A 20,235-nucleotide genomic window follows, 5' to 3' on the forward strand; every position below is an offset into this window, starting at 1 on the left:
ATATTTGGTAATTATTTTTAACATTTTAAATATTTTATTAAAATTTCATAGATTGCAAAATTACTAAATAATTTAAAAAAAAATCTATTTATTTATTTTATACTATTATAGACTAATAAATTAATGAAATGCATATTAAGTACACAAATTATATTGATTAGATTAATGTAATGTAATGTAAAGCAAATAATGTTATATTTTTATCATTTTTTTCGTATTTATTATCATATATTTTACATGAATATTATGCTAAAAAAACGCAATAATGTTTAATTGGATGCATTTATAGGAATATGTATATAACAAAAATTTGTTACATTAAGTAATTTATATAAAGTTAATATTTTACTGATTTTTTTGTTGTTGTTTTGTTATTTTATTTAATTTTTATTKAAAAAATATTTTCGTAATTTAAGGGTGTGTGCTAGTAGTGTTGCTAGATGATTTACCTGGGGGGGGGATATTAATTTTTAATTATGCAATATTTTATATATATATATATATACACTTATTTTGATTATTACTTAATTTACAAACTAACATTAGGTTAATTATTATCATCATTATTATTAACAATGTTATTTAAAATTTAAATGCTAATAATAATTATTATTATTATTAAACTGTATAATACTGTACAATCAATATTATTTCATTTTTTATATATATATAAATATTAAAGTTAAGTTAACATAATTATATAAATTATTCAAATATATAATAATAATTTAAAATAATAAGTTTATATTATATCAGATTACTATCTCTAAGTGGAGGACAGTGTTGTTGTTGTTGTTTGATTGAAACCTAAAAATCTTAGGACACTATCTGCTAGTTTTTGTTGTTGTTGAGGACGTCTAGTAACCTTCAAAGGGTATTCAAGTAGCGCACCGGGAGGTCGAGTGGGTGTGAGTTAGTACATCATACCATGGTATGTGTGTGTGTGTGTGTGTGTGTGTKTCTGTTATAACAATTTTTAAGTCACTGTCCTCTACTACCCCTCCAGTAGTATAGCTAACTTTGAAAGCGTACACGTCTTTGATTATTAATATGATTACTATTATTATTATTATTACTGAGACTAAAATTGCTAACATTATTATTATTATTATTATTGGTATGATTACTACTATTAAGATGATTATGACTATTAAACTGATTATTATGATTACTATTATTATTATTATTATAATTATTATTTAAGGCCAGCGTAGCGGTAATAGTATGGACGGCCGCTTTGAAACGGTTACGTTTTTTTGTACAAAAATACCAGAACCGCCGGAACAGTACCTCGAATATCTCGAACAGTGATAGAAACGAGAAGCCAACATACATACCCAATATGCCGCCCAGGGATGAAAACAGTTTAGCGGTAGTGTAGGCTTTTTCTTGGGTAACTTCCTGGACGGTCATTGTCTGAAAATAGACGGTAACTTTGGCCAGATTCTGGAAATTCACGTTCTGTTTGCCCCGATCGAAGGTTACACGATCCTCCCGAGTTGGCCACCGGGCCATCGATACTGTTTTGTCGTAGTTGACCACTTGGCATCGGGGCGGACACTGGCAATCGTTTACCTTGTCCTCGGCCCTGAACATTACCTCTTCGACACAGCTGCGGGTCACTCGCCGGCGAGTATCGCATATCTTTAGCGTCGAATTGAGCTCCAACTGTGGCAACATTGCCGACTGACAGTTACATCGGCGCTGGATTGTCCGCTGCAGACATATCTTCAGGCACGCTTGTTGCGAGTAGGTAGCGTTTTGTGTCAGTCGACCGACCAGTGCCGACGGCCACTGATTGATACAGGCCTCCGGATATGGTTTCGGCAAACGTGTAATGTTGATCATCTTGAGTCCGATATAGGTGGCCTGCTGGGGCGCCACAAATATMGCCTCGGATGCCGAATTGCCGAACTCATCGGGATGATGAACCATTACCAGTGCACCGATTTGTGCCGATCCGGGCAAGTATTCGCTAATCTCCAGATTGAGTACCAATTCCAGGCCGTAATTGACGCCAGCGATGGACGTCTCTTCTTGTTTATTATGCAAACGAACATTTCTGTGGTGATAGTTGTTGTTGTTGTTGTTGGACGCGGTCGACGACGACGACGGCGATGACTTATACGTATAACAGTTGCCTTCGGTGGGCGTAAAGATTGGCTCAAAACTGTTCGGATGGGTACAGTTGGTGGCCTTTATGGTACACCGGAGTATCATATCCTCGAACTGATGGGACAACTGTTTGGCCAACTTTTCGTTGCTATTGTATATGACGGCCAACCAATTGGTCAGATTTTCCTGGAGTTCCTTTTCTTCGCGTTCGGTCAGTTCGTATTCTTCCACTATCGGCGGCGGCGGCGGAGTTTGTGTTGTCGGGGGAGTCGTCGGCAATGGTACGGCAGTTGATGTCCACTTTCCACGGTTAGGCGTTGGCTTAGTATTGTTGATATTGTCAGTACTGTTATTATTATTATTATTATTATTGTCGGCATTGTTTTGTCCGGTCGGATGCGACGACTGTTTATTGTTTGTTTGTCGATTGCCGACGGTTCCCGTTTGTCGTCGATTTCGGCTCAACTCTTTGTCCATATCGTTGTCTAAGTCGTTGTTGTTGTTGTTGTTGTCATGGCCTCTATTATCAAAATCCAACGGTGGCGGCAAAGGTAGATCCAGTGGAGGAGGCGGTGGTGGCGGCAGCGGCGGCGGCGGTGTCGGCATTGGTGTTTGCGGTGGCTGTGTAGGCGCTGGAGTCGGTGGCGGTGATGTTTCGGCCACTTTTTTATTTCCGCCAATAGTGCCGTAGTTGTTGATGTCGTCCTCGAGATTTGGATTTTCCGGATCRCTGTCCGCCGGTCGCGGCTTTACAGTAGTGTCTTTGGGTTTCGGGTCAATCGGTTTCTGTAAATTTTTATTTATCGATATTTATTTATTTGTTTGTTTGGGTTTTTAATTATTAATTAGTTTTTATTTTGGTTTAAATTAATTTTTATAATTAATAGTAATATTAAAGATAWTTTTTWWAAATGTATATAAAAAAACTTTTTAATTAAAAYTAATTAATTATATAAACTATTTTCTRAGTTTGTAATTYAAGTAAATAGTATTATACAGTATATAGTTTTATATGATTTTTATTARTAGATWATTTTTTTAGTTACATAATTWTGTTRTGAAATTTTTTGAAAKTTAAAAATTAATATATATTTAAAAAAAATAATTAAGTAAACATAATTAGAAAATTTTATTTTAACATTAATAATATATAATTTATAACATAAATAGGTTTTTAGWTAAGTTTTTTTTAMAAAATTTAATAAAAATTAATTTMAATGTTTTTTTTAATCACAAATTTTRTTACATTAGTGTCTTTYATTACAATTATTTTTTAAAACCCCCAGTAAWTCAATAATCAATTTTTTAAAAAAAACTAATATATCTATCTTTATAAGTTTATAATAATTAATWAACGGTAACTTACGGGAGTAACTGGCCGCTCGACAATGGCCTGAAAGGCGCACAGTTTGTCCTTAAGATCGGGCGGTATCATCGACGCATTGATTACCGATACTGATGTATTGCATAGGGCCGAGTAGCGGACAATATTCAAATTGCAAACAGTTATGGCCGGAAATAATAGCCGCCGCGAATCGCGYAGTCGGACATCGACGGTAATCGGATAGACATAGTATTCGGAWACCAATTGCGATATGTCTTTCAGGGCCAGTACACCGAAAAACAGGAACGATATTAACCAGAAAATCTTRCGRATCAAACTACGGGTGCCGGCAATATCGCGKACGCCCGGYACCGATGATTCGGCAAACAGTTTGTTGAGATCATTGGGCGGTTCTTCRAATTTRATTTGACGACTATTCGGCCGACTGTTCCGACGCCGGTATCTGATGTTTGTGTTCCCATTAAGCGGATCKTCATTACCACTACCAGTAGTGCCGGCGGCACCGGTATCCGTATAACCACTGTTCAGCTGTTGCGGCTGCGGTTTATCAGTAATCCAGTTGTACTCCTGTTTGTATAGGCTTTCGTCAATCGGATTACCCGCTATTATCATCGGCTGATGRGCYGATGCCCGTGTGTTGTTGGCCGCTACCGTTGCTCTGGTTAGCACCCGGCGCGACATYAACTTGTTGGCCACATAGGATCTGATATGATGCGAGCGACCCGTGTTTACCGAAAAATCGCTGTCCATTGGCAACTCCATCATTAACATTGCCMGYTTTTTTTWARAAAAAAACMTATGCATCCCCGATTAAAAAAAACTATCAATATGGCACAGTTAGGTTTTTTTAGGTGTCGTTTCCAAAMAACAATTGCATGGCTCTAATACTCTTTTACAATTGATTGCTGATTGTTGTAATTGTTTGCTTTTATTTTGTWATAACAAAAAAAATTAGATCTCAAATATTATTAGCAATTTATATATATATATTGYTATTATTGGTGTATTGTTATTACTAATAACTTATTAGCATTTAATTAGTTAATACTCAAATACAATATTATATATATAACTTAAACAATATCTCATATCTCAATATTAATGTAATATATATATATATATATASTGTATATAYGGTATATCAATATATATATATTTGATATAATATTTAGATGTATATATCGTGCAATACTATTGATAYATAAATCTCTTGTGATTTGAATATATTATCATTATTTTTATTTTGTGCTATTGTTTTGACAGTAAAAAAAATATATTTATATTATATGATTGAGAAATTTTTCACTATTTTATTTTTATTAAGAAAATTATGGCAATTATCACAATAATACTATATKATATTAWATTCAMATTTATAAATGTTATTTTTTAAAAAGAAAATATTATTATATTSTAGTTTTTRACTTAAATTTTATATTATTAAAAATACTTGAATAAATTATTAATTATTTAGTCAAATAATTACAATTAGTAACAAATATAAATTAAAAACTCAAATTACTTTTAAAAACTTACAATTATTAAATCTATACTTTACTTAATTAAAAAATATGAATACTGTAGTATTAAATATATTAGTTAATTATAAATTAACAAATTGAAMAATTAAATTATAAATAAAAATAATAATATTACAATAATTGCCTATCCTGTTATCATATTATACTGTATAATATTTTTTTATATAATATCGTATATGTGTACTATATATATATATTTGATTAATCAATTAAATRAATACAAATTACTATATAATAGAAATAAAAAAAACAACAATTGATGGATAAATATGTAATATTATATAATATTAAAAAACTGTTRACTAAAAAAATTATTACATAAACTATTTCAAGGTTTAGGATCTACCAAATAGATATTAATTTTATCAAAAAATATTTTTTTTTGAAAATTAAAATCATAAAATCATATATTAATAGAAAACTTGATACGTGACTTCAATTAAATTAAAAAAAAAAAAWCTATTGAAACATATTTTTTATATATTAGTTATATAAATATATAATAGTTTAACWTTTATCAAAAAAATTATATTGTAAGTCAATATYGTTTAATTTTTCAATCTATCAAATCATTATTAATTGGCAAATATATTAATTAATAAAAACATTTATATATATATAATACATTTAAATAAATTATATATAGAATAAAACATTTTTATTTTAAAAAATTAAAATTCTGTTTTAAAAATTTTAAGGTTTAATAAAATTTTGGTCACGAATTTTTTGATCTTAAAAATATTGATAAATAAATAACTAAATAAATCACACTAATAAATGCAGTGATATTTCAACAACAAAAAAATAAATGAAATGATGTTATGATTAAATYTAATGATTTATTGGTCATAAAAAAAGTATCAATTTTTTTTGCTGAAAATAATTTTCAAAATAATTTGTAAGATTACATTATATATATACTGTATATATTTATAAAAAAATAATCTAAAATAAATGAAAATAAAAATTCATGTAAATATAATTTAATTTAAAATAAAATAATTAAATATATTTACGGAATAAAATTATTATTTAATTTATAATTTATATATAATTTATAAACTATTGCATAACTATTCTGTGGTACAGAATATATATATATATATTAAACAATTATTGCGACATCTATTGTATTACATTTTAATAATAATAATAATAATAATAATAATAAAATAAATATATTATATATACAGTAAATTATAATTAAATATTTTTAAAAATATATAAAATATATATATATATATTTAAATKTAAGCTATTATAATAATATTAAAAACTATAAATATAAAATTTGATCTGTTTATTTAAATTTAAGTATTTAAAAAAATATGCAAATTTCATTAATAAAAAATTATTTTCTCCAATTTTAACCAACAAAAAAATAGTAATTTAAATAAACTCATTGACAAATGTATGACATATATATGTTATATATATATATAATAAATATTATTAATTAAAAATATCAACAACAACAACAATAAAAAAATATATAAAAGTATATATTAACTATTAATTTAATGAACAAATTATATTTTATAGTAWATTACTTGTATTTGTATAGAAATTGTTAAAATAAAATTTATTWTTATTTTTTTTTTAAATTTATTTAATTTCAATTTAAAAATAGATATCAAATTACCAATTAAAAATTATAATGATTTACATTTTATATACTTTAAATATATTGATATATATATATATATATATATATATACTGAACAATATCAGTACAAAGTTGAAAATGTTTTTTAACAATTTAATGCTTAATCAGTCAATATTTGTGTCCCAGGATTTGGGTCATCAGGAAATGTGTATTTGGCTTCTGTATGTGTGTGTAGGCCTAACCTTGCATTTAAACTCCATAAGCGCTACTCTATTATATATATATACAGTATATATATATATACTGAATAGATATTCAAGTAATTCATTCACTTTACATACCCAGACACCCACACACAATAAAATTGGTTATTATTTATACTAAACAGTATTAATATTATTATTATTATTAAATATTAAAAGTATGATTAAGAAAAAAGTTATTTATGAAATAAAATAAAAATAATATTAAAAAAAATTTAATTCTAATATATAGGTTAAAGTAATTTAAATTATTAATTAATATTATAGCTTATGATGATTTATAAACTTTGATATATATATATATATCAAYTTTATATATCAATTGTGCAATATATTCTAAGTTAAAAAAATTTATACAAAAATTAAAATTATTAATAATAATAATATTATTATTATTGCATTTGTTATTGTAAATTAATACACATATGGCATATAGTTAGTAATTTATTTATTTATTTTATTTTTACTAATATAACCAAATGTATATTAATATCAAGTATAATAATAATAATAATAATAATTATATTGGTATATATATTGATTACCATAATTGATGAAATAAAAATAATTATAATAATAATAATCTAAATCAATTGATACTACATTATTATCTTACAATTTCCATTTAGACAAAAAAAATAATAATTGTCGACATTATATGGATAGTTGTGAATATAAAAATTAGTATTTCTCGATTTTAATGAGAAAAAAAATCTAATATATATAATAGTATATTATTTTATTGGATTTTTTGTTGTTGTAGTTGTTGTTGTTTTATCAATATATCTGAATCTGTATTTCATATCAAAAATCAAATCTCTGGACATCATTTCAATTACTTTGCTGGTCATCACTAGTTATAACCTCGATTTACAATGAAATCAATACATCAATCACTTGACTTATTATATACTATACTATACTATCACTTGATGTTATTGATTGCTATACTATTGTACTGTATATATATATATATATGATATCATTTTATATCACACAATATATATATATATATATATATATTTAAATCAAACAAAAAATTTAGGACACATTGATTTAATTTTTCTTATCGACCAATAGATATATATATATATATATATATATATATATATACCGTATATATATATATAAAAAAAACCTATTATAATAGTTATATACTACAGTACAGTATACTAGTATTTTTTATATTATATTATACAATATTTATATAAAAACTATACTAGTTTTTTGTTGTTGGTTATTATGGTATAATATATATAGTATATTACATATAAATTAATAATTATATTATACAGCAGTACGAGTATATTAGTTGTCAAATATTTTTATATGTATTTTTTGTTGTTGTTGTTAGTAGTAGTAGTATATAGCTATATGTCTATGTCCTTGACCTTGCTCAACAAAATAAAAAAAAATTATGCTTAATTTATGCAATATCATCCTAGTCAATCTTTTTTTTAAAAAAAATAAATGAAAATTTTTTTTATACTAGTATTTACAGAATATATATATATATAATATTTTATTTATCAATATTATTTGCAATTCAATGCTACTTTTTTTAATAAAAAAAAATATAAGTAATTAAATTATATATTTATATGTGTGCACACATTTTTTATTTTATTAGAATTGACTGAAAAAATAATATTATATTATAAATACATATATTAAATATATAAAACTAGAATTTTTTAATTAATTAAATAAATATTTGATAAATATTTTTGTGAAAAACAAATATTTTTTATTTTAATTAATATATATATATATATATATATAATGTAAGTCAAAGCATATGACAAATGGTATATATTTTTTTATAATTATAATTAATTTACTTTATTTTAAAAATTGATTAATTAATATATGACTACTTAATAAATGATATTTATTTGTTTATATATATTCTATAGAATATATATATATATATAAAACTTATTTTTTTAATTTCATTAATAAAACATAAATTTTATAGTTTTTATATAATACACATAAACTATATAATTTACAGTATATATATTAAATTTTATTATGATAATACATTAGAAACTAATTTTATATATTGGGATTATCTATTACACATGTATATAAAAATATTTATAAATACAATTGACTTATGATATTTAAATATATATATATATATGTACTATATATTTATAACAATAAACTTTTCTTAATATATGATTTATTAGTTTTATTTTTTGAGATTTAACAATAAGAAAACCTGTCTCTCAATAATATTAAGAGAGAAAGAGAGAGAGAGAGAGAGAGAGAGAAAGAGAAAAAAACTAACAAAATGCTAACCATTTCTATGGGATATTCAATACGTTTTTTTATTATAAATATTTTTTTTGTGGATAATATAACTGTCAATTATATATCGCAACACAATCTCAGGGTTTTTTATAGACATTTTGGCTCAAAAATTGTGGAAAACTTTTTTTTAAGTTTCTCTTTCTTTCTCTCTCTCTCTCTCTCTCTCTCTCTCTCTCTCTCTCTCTCTCTCTCTCTCTCTCTCTCTTTGATCTGACATCAGATGTAAATCAAATTCAATTGGCATTCAATAGTGATTTTGACGAATCGATAACTTTTTTTTATAATAGATTTGTTGTTATTTTTTTTGTTAAGAATTTTATCATCAGATATATGGAGAAAATAAAATATATTAATATTATTATAATTAATTAATTAATATGTTATTTAATAATATGTACAGTTTGTAGATTTGATTATAGTTTAAAATATTATTAATTTGATAGTAATATACTGTATAGTCAAAATTTATTTACTATAAATACAAAAAAAATATTAGGAAATTTTTTTGGATAGTTATAAAATTAATTAATTTTTTTTAATAATAATAATAATAATAATAATAATAATAACTTATTGATTGTATTAAACTAATGAAATACTGTATAATTTAATATAATTTTTTATAATTATATAAAGCAAAAATAAAATTTATACATTTGATTAGTTTATGTAAATTATAAATATTTAACACTAGCAATCAACCTGGCGTGCGTTTCGGGTAATTTTATAGTTAAATAGTAATAACTTTTTAATTATATGAATTACAGTGTAAATATTTTAGAAATACTTCATTAATTATATGTCGATAATGATAAACAAGTTAAATTTTAATATAAAATTATGGTCAATTGGTCATTTAGTGTCAAAGTTTGCACTCATACTAAACGGGACAACGATTATCTATTTGTAACTAAAAATATGCTAACATATTTAGTATACTTTAACTCATTGTCTCAGTAAAGTTGGTCTTCAATGCATTACACGCTCCTAAATGTTGGCTTAGTAAATGAGTTTGTCTACTATGTCATTACTAAGTCATTACTGAGTCATGCTCAGTAATTATTTATTGTTATAATAAAATTATATTTCACGTAGTAATTGAAATACATGGATTGTTGTATAAAAAATGTTAACATTTGTTATACAGCAATCCATGTACATGTTTAGACATTATTTTGTTTTTATAACTTATAAAAGCTAATCATAATGCAATGAGAGTTACAACAATGGAGTCCAATGATTTTGAAAATTATTTAACTATATTTACATGTATTGTTATTATACTTAATTTAATTTTCCCATTAATTGTCATTTATATTCAAAATAAAAGAATTGATAAGTTACGAAAGTATATTGTTTTGTTAAATCAGACACAAATAAAATTTGATGATTCAATGAAAATGTTTACTATTGACAATCCATTGTATAATACAGTAATTCAAATATAAATATATATATATATATCAGTAAAATGCAAAATTTTGTTGTTTTTTGTTTCATATATTTAATGTGTTATATGATTTTTATTTTTAGTTTCATTATTTGTTTTATGATATGTGAAATACAATACAATAAGTATAAACAAAATATTGATAATTGTTCACTAAAAGTGAATATATCATTGAGTGATATCGAAAATCCATATAATGAATACAATAGAGAAATTTTTTTGTTAGATTCAACAATAAAAAATCATTTATAATATAACGTGATTTATTTCAAACATAGTGTAAATGTATTGCAATACAACAAGAGTTAACTCTTTTTGTATTGCAATACATTTGTGAAATTTAACACGTGTTGTGTAAATTAGAGAAAATGAGTAAACGAAAACATATTTTGTCTGAAATACAATTAAATGCTTTAATTGAGTTTAATTTAAGTGATTGTGAATCAAGTGATGAAGAAGAAGACGTAATTATTGAAAGTGAACATAATACTGACACTGAAGATGACTTAATTGATTACGATTCTGATGAATACATTATAGACAATACAAGTGATATCAGCACAGTTACCTCAAAAGTTACAGCAAATAATATCATCCGATTTAAAACTGGACCAACAATATGTAAAGAATCAGTTAGTGATCTTGAAAAACTATTTACTAAATTTATTAGTGATTCAATAATAAATAAAATAGTTAATTATACAAACATTGAAATAAGTAGAAAACGCCAAAATTATAAAAAAGATGTGTCTTATATTTGTGAAACAACTGATGGAGAAATTAATGTATTAATAGGATTATTACTATTGTGTGGTGTGTTTCGATCTGCAAGTGAAAACATTTATGGACTTTGGGATACCGATGGAACTGGTCGTGAAATTTTTCGAGCTGTAATGCCATTGCCTCGATTTAAATTTTTGTTATCATGTATTCGATTTGATAATAAACTTGAAAGAGACAAAAATGATAAATTTTCAGCATTTAGAATGATATTTGAATCATTTGTTTCAAATTGTCGTAAAAATTATGTTTTATCTGAAAATGTAACAATAGATGAAATGTTGAGAGCATTCAGAGGTAATTGTCCGTTTCGTATGTATATGCCATCAAAGCCGGCAAAATATGGTATTAAAATATTTATTTTGGCTGACTCTAAGACAAGTTATATGTCCGAAGCTGAAGTTTATTTGGGTAAACAAATTAATTGTGAGAGAAACCAAAATGTTGGTCAAAATGTTGTTAAAAGATTAACAAAACACATACAACACTCAGGAAGAAATATAACAATGGATAATTGGTTTACCTCTTTTCCATTGGCTGACGATCTTTTGTCTCATGACTTGACAATTGTAGGAACTATTAGATCTAATAAAAAAGAAATACCAAAAGACTTAATATCACTTAAACATAGAGAAGTATTAATATATAATTTATGTTAACATAACTTATATATTAATACTTCTGATTTTTATAGGCAGATTCTATTGAATATCGCTATTTTGGTCAAAAAGTATTGTCATCATTTGTACCAAAAAAGAAAAAGAAAAAAAATGTATTATTATTGTCAACAATGCATACACCGCCTTTCAATGATGGGGGTGACAAACCAGAAATAATCGATTATTACAACAAAACTAAAGCAGGTGTCGATACTTTGGATCAACTATGTATAACGTATACTTGTGGAAGAGCTACTCGTCGCTGGCCTATGTGTCTGTTTTATTGTCTACTAGACATTGCAAGTATCAATTCACACATAATTTATAAACACTTTTATCCTAATGATTCAAAAAGTATTAATAGACGAGAATTTATTAAAAACTTAGGTTTATTGTTAGTTAGAGATCATATGATTAATCGACTAAAAATACCAAATTTGCCACGAGATTTGAGATTTTCTATTGAAAAAATAACGGGAATTAATAGTTACAAAATAACACCAGTTCACAACTCAAAAATAGCAAAAACAGGTTATAGCAATAACTTTAGATGTGATTTTTGTAAAAATAATACTAAAGCTTCCAAACGATGTGATGAATGCAACAAATTAATTTGCCGGGATAAACACACAGTTTATTATTGCACAGATTGCAAAAATGATAACTATTTAGTAAATGATTAATTTTATAAATAATAAAAATTAATAATATAATTTGTGTTAACACAACTTATATTATTAATGTTTATTTTGTTTTATTCTTATAAATAAACAAATCTTAACTATTATATAATTTGGAAATGTTTGTGTAATATTTATGTCACATACATAGACTGACCACCCAATTTATTAGTAAACCTGTATAATAGTATAAAATTATTATTTTCACCTGTATTTTCCTGTATATTAAATATTATATTCCTGTATGTTAACCTGTACTTAAATAAATATATATTCGTATATATTTATAATAATATAAAATAAATTTAATTTGGATACTATAATTATATAAAAAGTTGAAATTATTTTATATTGAACATGAACAATTTTACAAATATTTATAAATTTTTTATATTTAAAAAAAATATTTGAAATATTTAAACTGTAAATTAAAATTACAAGCAATTTTTTACTAACAATACTTAATTCATAGTTATTTTATACTTTTATTAATCAATTAGTTTTACATATTTTAAAACTTTATATATTATTATACAGGTAGGCCCTTTCTTGTCACCTGTATTAGACCCTTGATTCCTGTATAATACAGGCGGCACCTGTATGGGTGGTCAGTCTACACATACACTTAAATTTAATTTAATTTAAAATTAGTAATTAATAAATAAAATTTGTTTATAATGATGTGTAAGCGTGTAAGTATTGTTTCACGTGTTTTGAGCTAACTATTGATACACATTTTATTACGAAGAGATCTAACTAATTAATTAATAATTAATATATAAATTTATATAATAAGTTATATTTTGTTATTAAATATGTTATAAAACATTTGACATTATTATTAATTATTTCATTAATTCAATTAATTCATGCTATAATTAACAAATAATGTAATTTTTCTTTTATGCTATGAATAATTAATATATATATAAATTCAATTATTTTAATTATTATTAATTTAATCATAAAAAATATAGTGTCTTTTATTTAATTAATAAATATATATAATTATAATAAATAAATGTTTTTATTACTATTATATATTATATAAACTGTATAATAATTATCAATCTTTATTGAAAATAAAAACATTTTATTTTAATATTAAGTTTTAAAATTTTTTCAATCATTTTATAATATTTGTATTGTTGTTATTATTGTTTGTTTTGTTTATATGAAAGTCATTTATGAATATCTAAGACAACGTCGACAACACACTTGAATTACAACAACATCCGATAGCCAATACTAATAGATGGACGGACAACAACAGCAGCAGTCAAACATTTCGGTAGGATTGCCGACATCATCAGCCGAGGCCATCGATTATAAAATGATGACTACGACCAGTACGTTCATCATCGGTGCCGATTCATTGCATATTAATAAAGAGCTCGGCGTCGGCGAGTTTGGTGTCGTCCAACAGGGTATGTGTATTTGGTTACCACCCGATTGATTGATTGAGTAGCTATCCAATCGGTCTTATAGGTGTATGGTGTTCGCCAGAAAGCAAACGAATACAAGTGGCCATCAAATGCCTATCGAGTCAGCGATTCGATACATCCCGCCTGGAGTTCCTCAAAGAGGCCCGAATTATGCACAACATATCGCACGAACACATCGTTCGCCTGTACGGCGTCGTACTGGAACCGTCCCTAATGTTGGTCACTGAATTGGCACTGTTGCGGTCGCTACTCGAGTGTCTGAAAGACCCGTCACTCGTTTGCCAGTTCCCAGTGATAACATTGTGCAATTTTGCTGCACAAATTGCCGACGGTATGTCCTATCTGGAACATCAATGCCTGATTCATCGGGATTTGGCCGCAAGAAACATACTAATTTTCGGCACAAATATGGTATTTATTTAATTTAATATTTGCAATTAAATTAAAATAATTATTTATATTTTTTTATTAGATTAAAATATCAGACATTGGTCTCTCGGCAGCATTATGTGTTAATAATAATTATTATTATAATAATATGGCATGGATTGCAACAGAAGTATCTGTATTTTTTAAATTTACATCAATGTCCGATTGTTGGGCATACGGTGTCTGCCTGTGGGAAATGTTTTCGTACGGTTTTCAACCGTGGGCTGACCTAACCGGCCAGCAAATACTTGAGGCCATAGACGAACCCAGCTATCAGCGCCTCGAACAGCCCGAGTGCTGTCCGCGGAAATACTATGCACTGATGCTCAGGTGTTGGCAACATGAACCAACCGCAAGACCACGGTTTGCCGAAATTGTATCGATTTTACCCGATTGTCTACCCGTATTGGTTCAGGCGGTCAAGATTTGTGAGAGCAGTACCGGCGACGGCGGTGCAGCTACTGCTGGAGACTACAATACCACCGGTACTACTAGTAATTCAAACGTATCGACTAAAGTGCTATTAGACTATAAAATCGGTGATATTATTACGGTTTTAGATAAAAGTATTGCCACTAATAGTAATACAACGACAACGATGTTGTCCACAAATAATTATTTTCAAACAACCAATAGTTTAAATAATAATAATAACAATAATGATAGCACCGGTATTCTATGGAAAGGTATTATATTTTTTTTATTACAAGAGTTACCGTCAAAATAAACTACAGTATGTTTTGTTATTTGTTTGTATACTACAGGCGTCCTAAACAATGGTAAAACCGGTTATTTTAATCCAAGCGATAGTATCTCGTATTTGGGCCAAAATTTGCCCACAACTTCTATGCAAAGTCATAATATTATTAAAAGTTATTTAACAAATTATCAATACTGTTATAAAGCATTAAATGCTATAACAAATAATAATAATTTTAAATTAAACGAGAAAATAATTAAATGCAATTTAAAACATAAATTCAAAATTGAGTTAATTTATAACAATGAAAATAATATAAATCATAATTTTAATATTGAATCAGATTTTTATAATTATACTATATCTATTATTAATGGAAAAAATTATTGTGCTCAAAAATTATTATATAAAATATACAAATTAAATATATTTACTGATACGGTATGTATTTATATACTATTTTAATACATTAATTGATTTCTAACCGAATTGTCGTTCATTTTTTAATTATAATTTTTTTTAATTTTAGAAAATATCAGGAATGAAAAATGACGGATTCAATTGTGTACCGATATCTTGTATGCAAAGTATAATAAATTTAAGTACTTTTAATTTTATTTATTTTTGTGAAAAACTAACAGAAAACACTAATTTTAATAATATAAATATATTTAAATCTTATAATAAATTATGTCACGAATATAAAAAATTTTCTAATAGATTACATAATTGTAATAATTTAGAATTAAAAAATCATATAATTAATTCATTAAATAACAAAAATATAAATTATATAATAGATATTTTAAATATTAAATTAGATATTATATTTAATCAAGGTTATTGGGCGGATATATTTTTAAATAAATTTTTAAATATATTTTCTGATAATTTTAAAAATTATGAAAATTGTGTAAATCCTGTATCATATTTATTTTCATTAGATTTAAATGTATATGATTTTAATATTCAAAATAATATAGCTAATTATGTTATAAATATAAATGTTAATAATTTAAACAATTATTTTTTACAAGATATAATTAATTTAAATTTAAATCTATTTAATAATATATTATTACGTAAATATTTAATAATACATTTTGATTATGATAAAAAATTTAATTTTAAATATAATAATGCTATTATAATTAATGATAATATATATTATATTAATAGCATAATTTTATGTCAAGAATTATATAATAATCTCCATACTTTATGTATAATAAATAAAAATAATAATTTTTATATTTTTAATGATATTAATGTAAATATATGTGAAAATTATATATATTTAATTGAAAATTTTTCTTATGTTATTATTTTTGAAAAATAAATATATTGTATTAAATATTATTTTTTATTTTTATATTTATTTAAATAATATTCAACTCGTACACATTGTATTGCTAATCAAATTAATGACTTATAAAAATTTGAATTCGAGGTACCGGTAAATGTGAAATAAATTTTATAGCAATTAAACAAAATAATGATTAATAATTAAAAGAAGTTTTCAAATATAATAAAGTGATTGTGTTGTGGAAGTGGTCGACTCAGACCAAAATGTTTGTCAAGAAATGTTAGCATTGCTTTGGTTGGTCTGTCGTATGCGAACTGTGCCGCCGGTGTCGACACCGACTTCATGACTAATGAGATCAAAAAATATCCCAAACCTTAATCAATGTCCAGACATGTGTAAGACATTAATAGATAAAATAAATGATTTAATCAATAAATACCTAAAATACAAAACAATTGTAAAATTATATTAAATTGCGCTTTACGGCTACAACAATGAGGTTGTTGTTCATCACTTAATTGGTCATCAAATGTCTTGTAAACAATGCCCGATGTATAGACAATTGTCGTATAAAACACATCAACCCATAAGTGCAGTCATAACACAGACATAACATATAAACAATACATTAAATATTGTGTAGACTCTATGTTGACTACTATTACATAATGATTGCAATATTTTTAAAATTACTAATATCGAAAAATAAAAAATTTCAATCAAATAAAAAATTATAAATATATTTTTTGATATAAAAATATCACGTCATTTACACGCATGACTACTTATCATGTCTTGAAATAGACAATGATTATCTTTATGTAATAATTTATAATTACTCCTGTAAAATATCTTTATTGCAATGTTATTTTTTCGGACACGTTAAAGCCTTTACGTAACACTTAATATCCTTCACTCTAAGTGTTAATAACATTAACCATTTATTGTAATGAGTTATAAAACACAGATATATAGTAATGTTTTTTTTAAAAAAAAATTTAAAGACATTGATCTTAAATACTTGAATTTTGTTGCATTATTTAAAAAAATTGTTTATAAAATCTTTTATTATTAGTATTATTATTATTATTATAAACAAATATTACACATAAACACAAAACATTGTCCTTCAATATAATTAGAAAATTTTATGAGTTTATAATTTTTTTTGTGTATTTAAATTATTTTTTTATTAATTAATAATATAAGAGATGATAACAAAATTTTTAATAAATTTCCACAAAAAAAAGTTTATAAATAAAATTAATGTTTTATATATTATAGCAAAAAAATGATTTTTTTATTAGTAAAAAAAGGGTTAAATATTTAATAGTTATTTTGTGACAACAAAAAAAACCTAATAAAATCCTTCATAATTATTGGAAATTAAAATTCAATAAAAATAATTTTTTTGTAGCATTTTTAAACCAATAATTGGCAAAAATGATTAATTAATTTAGGAAATAATAATAATAACAAAAAAGTTTATCAACCGCAACTGTTAAATACAATTAAACCGCAATTTTTTTTATTTATAAATAAAATGTCGGTATGTTTTTATAAAAAAAATAAATATATTTAGTTATCATAGATAGCTTTAAAAATTAAAATTTACTAATAATAATAATTAAATATTTAATATGTATTTTACAGTAGTTTAATGATTATATATATAAAATCATTTAAACTTCTAGATAATAGATATTATATAAATAGTATTTTTCAAAATAGATATATAAATAATAAAAAATATTGGCAATATTAATATTTAAAAAAAAAATATTTTCTATAAATATTTTTAAATTAGATAATTAGTTAAATATTTAGAGATAAAAAACCTAATACAAAAAATAATTTTCAAATATTAAAATCTATAATATAATCATTTTAATTATTATTTAACATATTTAAACATTTTATATTATAATTTATTTTTAACTTGCTGTTGCTAGACATTTAATTCATAACACTTATAAAGCGTTTTTTAAAAAAATAAATAAATTATAGAAAAAATGGTTTTTATTAATATTTTTTATAAGATTATAATATATATATATGTTGTAAAGCTATAAAAAATAAAATACATTTAAAACATTTTTTAAAAACTGGTTTATAAAACTAATTTTAAAATTTATAAGAAAAAAAATACTTGTGATTATTGATTGCAATGTTATAAAAATGATCAGACAGTGGGACCTCTCTCTCTCTCTCTCTCTCTCTCTCTCTCTCTCTCTCTCTCTCTCTCTCTCTCTCTCTCTCTCTCTCTCTCTTTCTCTCTAAACTTTATCTAACATTACTTCAATGTCTCACTCAATAACATTTGCTGCAAAAGAGAGAGAAATCCCTTTCCTGTATATATATATATATACTTTGGTAATGATTTTTTCAATTCACTGTATATATAAAAGATTTTTATATTTATTTAGTATTATTTTTTTTAGTACACATAACCAACAAATTGTGTGGTTATTTTAATAATAATTTTTTTAATAAAAAACTCCTCAATAAAAAGTCCTCAACAATTATCTAAACGTTAATAATAATAACGAGACATTCATACATTTTTTTTTTTGTATAATATATGATATAATACAATCTATATATAAGTGATGTGTACTTACTTTTTTGTAGTCTAACTATTTTATGTGTATTTTAGTATTAAAAAAAACATAAGTGTATTTTAATTTTGTACTAAAAATAAAAAAGTTTTGTACTTAAAAAAAAATTTTGTCTTCAAAATACTTGAAAGTTTGAAAAACGCTTTCTCTCTCTCAAAATGTTAGTGTGTTTTAAGATTTGTACAAAAAATATTAAAATTTTGAAAATATTTAGTTTATTATTATTATTATTATAATAATAATCTAATATAATATAATTAATTAATTTTTATTCTAAATATTTTTATTATATAATAATAATAAAATATATAAACTTTTAATTATTATAATAAATATATATATATATAATATAAAGTGAAAGTTCAATAATATTTTTATATTATAGTTTATATCTATATGTCAACTGTGAAAAAATTATTTATTAAAACATATAATGCAACTACAGTTCCCATGAATTGGGATTATTTTATTTTATTATTATTTTTTTGTTGTATGTATTTTTATAAGTCATAAATTTTTAATATGTATTTTGTGTTTAGAAAATAAAAAAAATTAAATTTCATTTTATATTATGTTATGTTGTATTAGCAGTGCTTCTCATTTGTATTGTTTGCTGTTATGTTGTAATCAGTATTTTTTACTAAGTTTTCATTAATAAAACTAATAATAATAATATAATATAATAATCCATATAAATGTTTTATTATTTATATTTTATATAAAATATATTATAGTATAATATATATATGAAATAATTCTTGAGACAATATTATATATATAAAAATAATTTTTGTTTTTGAAATAAAAAAATTCAATAAATATTGAACATAAAAGAAAGTATTTTTTTATAAATATATATATATATAAAATATAAGTTCAATATTAATATCAAACACAGATTTATTTTATTGTTTGAAAAAAAATTATTTCTATTTATTTTTTTGTTGTTAAATTTGTTTTATGTGAATTTAAAAAAACG

The 20,235-nt window shown here is 23.8% G+C and overlaps 2 protein-coding genes across 2 annotated transcripts; one reads left to right on the forward strand and one right to left on the reverse strand.

The window, feature by feature from the left end:
- Positions 1-1,014: 1,014 nt before the first annotated feature.
- LOC128955492 (hybrid signal transduction histidine kinase D-like) lies at positions 1,015-4,231 on the reverse strand. Its single transcript, XM_054301169.1, has 3 exons — positions 3,482-4,231; positions 1,271-2,901; positions 1,015-1,129 (listed from the first exon to the last, which is right to left on the reverse strand). The coding sequence occupies exons 1-3, from the start codon at positions 4,229-4,231 to the stop codon at positions 1,015-1,017; spliced, it is 2,496 nt and encodes an 831-aa protein (XP_054157144.1).
- A 9,782-nt stretch (positions 4,232-14,013) lies between these two features.
- Positions 14,014-16,984, forward strand: LOC128955493 (activated Cdc42 kinase-like). The gene is made up of 5 exons (XM_054301170.1): positions 14,014-14,185; positions 14,247-14,614; positions 14,676-15,198; positions 15,397-15,448; positions 16,867-16,984. Exons 1-5 carry the CDS (start codon positions 14,014-14,016, stop codon positions 16,982-16,984), a joined length of 1,233 nt encoding a protein of 410 aa, XP_054157145.1.
- The last annotated feature ends 3,251 nt before the right edge of the window (positions 16,985-20,235 follow it).

This window comes from Oppia nitens, unplaced genomic scaffold, assembly GCF_028296485.1.
Source record: "Oppia nitens isolate AA-2021 unplaced genomic scaffold, nextdenovo-longstitch-racon4-pilon3 scaffold2_pilon_pilon_pilon, whole genome shotgun sequence".
Lineage (NCBI taxonomy): Eukaryota > Metazoa > Arthropoda > Arachnida > Sarcoptiformes > Oppiidae > Oppia > Oppia nitens.

Coding starts and splice junctions, on each gene's coding strand:
- LOC128955493 (XM_054301170.1), top strand. CDS start 14,014: ATGGACGGACAACAACAGCAGCAGTCAAACATTTCGGTAGGATTGCCG. Junction 14,615..14,675: donor TAATTTTCGGCACAAATATG/GTATTTATTTAA, acceptor TTTTTTTATTAG/ATTAAAATATCAGACATTGG. Junction 15,449..16,866: donor AATCCAAGCGATAGTATCTC/GTATTTGGGCCA, acceptor AATATAATAAAG/TGATTGTGTTGTGGAAGTGG.